Source organism: Cryptomeria japonica, chromosome 5, assembly GCF_030272615.1.
Source record: "Cryptomeria japonica chromosome 5, Sugi_1.0, whole genome shotgun sequence".
Taxonomy (NCBI): Eukaryota; Viridiplantae; Streptophyta; class Pinopsida; order Cupressales; family Cupressaceae; genus Cryptomeria; species Cryptomeria japonica.
The window spans coordinates 546,345,185-546,348,546 of record NC_081409.1 but is presented as its reverse complement, the minus strand read 5'-3'; the positions used below and the strand labels follow the sequence as shown (position 1 = coordinate 546,348,546).

The 3,362-nt window shown below is 37.5% G+C and overlaps 1 protein-coding gene across 1 annotated transcript; it reads right to left on the bottom strand.

Annotated features, from left to right (window-relative positions):
• Positions 1–258: 258 nt before the first annotated feature.
• LOC131034580 (pirin-like protein) lies at positions 259–2,025 on the bottom strand. Its single transcript, XM_057966115.1, has 7 exons — positions 1,916–2,025; positions 1,640–1,689; positions 1,516–1,554; positions 1,398–1,425; positions 1,060–1,126; positions 861–964; positions 259–760 (listed from the first exon to the last, which is right to left on the bottom strand). Exons 1-7 carry the CDS (start codon positions 2,023–2,025, stop codon positions 259–261), a joined length of 900 nt encoding a protein of 299 aa, XP_057822098.1.
• Between the last annotated feature and the right edge of the window lie 1,337 nt (positions 2,026–3,362).

The following is a 3,362-nucleotide window of genomic DNA, read 5'->3' as shown; positions in this document are numbered from 1 at the left end:
AGAAATGAGCGATCTCCCGGAACGAGGCAAATGCATTCAAACAAACGAATACAATTTTTTGAGATGGTATCAACTTACACTCCAATGTAAACTAAGGTTTCCCCACAGCACCCATCATAATATTTTTGTTAGAAAGGGAGGCCCCTTTGCTCTCTACAATAAATCTAGAAAACGATGTAATTACATAGAATAGACCTTCAAATTTGCATGGAGTCAACCACTAATAGTGAATTGATAGAGATTGAAAGTGAAACAAATTTAAACTTGAGCAATCTGGGAACGCCATACATTTCCTCTTTCAAATCCATTTCTACCCAAACGGTAATCTTCAATTGTTTGCACTATCTCTTGTGTGGTGTTCATGACGAAGGGTCCATGTTGTACCACCGGCTCATTTAGGGGTTGCCCTCCAATGACTAAAAACCTGCAAGGCTTGTTATCAACATTGTTATTCCACACACTCACCCCATCACCACTGCTCAATACAAGTGCATGATGAGCACCCACAGGTGGTGAATTGGGAGCACCAAAGCTAGCCTCACCTTCCAACACATACACAAATGCATTCCAACTCTCTGGAATTGGCTGATGAAGCACAGATTCTGCCTCCAACCTGAAATCCAAATACATTGTGGGAGTTCTGGTATAGACAGGAGATTTGATGCCCAAAGCTTCTCCTGCTATAACAGTCACCTTCACTCCATCTTTCTCAACTTTGGGTATGTCTTTCCCTTGAAGTTCTTGATATTTAGGCTCAATCCTGACCACCATAACAGCATCACAATTATAAACATGAAAGTTTTTTTTAAAAGAAATTTCTCCTTGATATAGTAAGAATTTTCAGTTGAGAAGGCACCCACATCTTGTCTTTGGAAGAAAGATTTACCCACAGCTGAAAACCATGTTGTGATCCTGGTCCAGCTGGCATTTCAGAGTGTACTATACCCCGGCCTACAGTCATCCACTACACAGTACATTGCAATAAAATACCTCAGTACATGATCATCACAGAAAAGAGTGAATAGTATAACTATGCTGGGTAGTCAAGAAATTCCAAACCTGCAGATCGCCAGCCTTTATGGCGCCCTTATCATGTCCTACAAAGTCCTCATGGGTGATGGCTCCCCGTATTTCAAAAAACAAAGAACATATTCTCTTAGAAAACTTCTAAAACCCACATCAAATGTCAAATTCACACTCACACTCTATGATCTAGCATCACAATAGAACAAAATATTCAATTTTGATCATCAATTAGTCTCAAATCTTCCCAGAGGCCTCTGTTTTTTCCATCTTAACTGTATTATACAGTGAAAACACATCTACACAAACATACTCAACGCCTGCAGTTGTGGTGCTCTGATTAAGGGAAAACAAAGGTACAAAAAGATGGTACCTCCAGCATGTATGTCGCAGTCTCGAAACCTGCCCAAAACATATGCTCAAATCATTAGCGTGAAAAGAGCAAAGAAAACAAGACTTAAAAAGGTGTCAAGATCCAACATATAAATATACCTATGTGTGGATGGTCTGGAAAGCCAGCAGGAGCACTAACTGCAACACACACACACACATTTCATTTGCTAAATGAAATGTAATCACACTTGTAAGCAATGCTTTTTGGTAGAGATCAACCAACCTGTGACTTCATCCAATATCAGAAATAGATCCAAAAACTTCAACTCTGGTATGTCCAAAACAAAGAATTTGATCAGATAGATAAACGGATGAAAAGCAGTCCAGAAGAATTTGATCAACTAGAGATGTCTACTAAATTAAACGTATGAATAATTGATTTTGATGAATATCTGTTAGATCAAACAGATGAATGAATAAATGATTTTAATGACGTATACTAGATCAAAAAAAACCCTAAATTATGTTGAAAGGATATAGAAATACAAGAAGTGGGTACCTGCCAATAGTGCGCCTAACAATGGCTCCATCTCCTTTATCGTGTTCTCTGGCCAGCACCTTCTCCGCCACAAAGCGTGGTTTCACAAACGGAGTCATGTTACTACTCATTCCAAGCTATTTGTTTAGAAAGAATGAGATATAGTGTGTAGTTTGATCACAACTCATAATGAGAGGTCCGCCCAATTTAGTAGGATCACAACTTCCCCCTGTGTATGCGATGCATGGTGGTGTCATCGTGAAAGCTGACCTGCAAGTGATGTCATGCTGACGTCATGAACTGTGATGACGTCAAATGTTATCCAGTAAACAGGAGCATTTTCAGTCCAAAGATGTGTGGTGTGACGGTGTCTTTCTATAAGATGTGAGCGAAAGTCTGGGAAGAGAAAATTCGTAGCAGCAGCTCCTTTCAACTGCCTTCTTGAGTTGTGAGATTAAGTAAATGAATGAATGAATTTTGATGATGTCTATGAGATCATTATATTGGAAATGTGAAGTCTAACGGTCACATGATCTTTTGGTTTTCAAACGATTAATGAACAGATTTCCTGCTTTGTGTGGATGTAGCCAATTACCACGTAATCTGTTGTGTTATGTGTTTATTTTGTGTGTTTGTTTGTAATCTAGTTTCATTTGTTTTGTTTTGTTTATATATTTTTTCTATTTGTTTAAAAATTAACACATTAGTTTATGGGATCAAGAGCCTTTTTGTTAACAACTTCCAAATTATTTTCATTGTCGACTCTTGTTGTGGATCTTGATCAAGAAGACCGATGTTTTGTGTAATCTTATTTCCTCAAATAACTCGTTTAGACTGCACCTTGCAAATTGTCTTCATATTGCTTGCAGATATCCTCGTAAGAAGCACCATCAAAATAATAGATAAATATGTTTTATAATATCAAATGTGATCTATTGGTGAAGTTGAATGGTTTAATATAAGTTCATCAAAGGTCAAAGGTTTTGAGTGTAAGACCCCCACACCATAAAGGATGATGTTTAGACCATATCTCTTGGGTGGCTTTCGTAGAATGAATATCGCTTAGTCCTTGACTATCAATTGAAGAGGTTTTAGCCTAATGTTTATGCTTCCATATCAACACGGGGGCTTCACTGACTAGACAATATTATATCACATGCATTCATATTGGGGGGTTCAATAATCCAAAAATAAAGGTACAATATATTGATTATTGGTGAAAATAGGGGGTTTTTAATTTGGGCTATGAAAAAAAAACAATATGTGGTAAAATAGGGAGGCTTTCAATTTGGGTTGTGTATTGGGAGAGGGTGACAAAAAAAGAGTTTAGGGCAATATTTTAAAAAAATAGGGGGATTCTTTAATATGGCATGAACGCACGTGATATAACCCACGCTCACTAAGTGAAGCCCCCTTGCATATCAAGTAGCTATAACAATAATATGGGTTTGATATAAAACCATTCAAT

Bases quoted from the DNA above. Each gene is read 5' to 3' on its own strand.
- LOC131034580 (XM_057966115.1), bottom strand. From the start codon at position 2,025: ATGAGTAGTAACATGACTCCGTTTGTGAAACCACGCTTTGTGGCGGAG. The intron at 1,426-1,515 runs GTATATTTATAT...TGTTTTGGGCAG, and splicing joins TCCAGACCATCCACACATAG to GTTTCGAGACTGCGACATAC. The intron at 761-860 runs GTGGGTGCCTTC...TATGGTGGTCAG, and splicing joins CTTTCTTCCAAAGACAAGAT to GATTGAGCCTAAATATCAAG.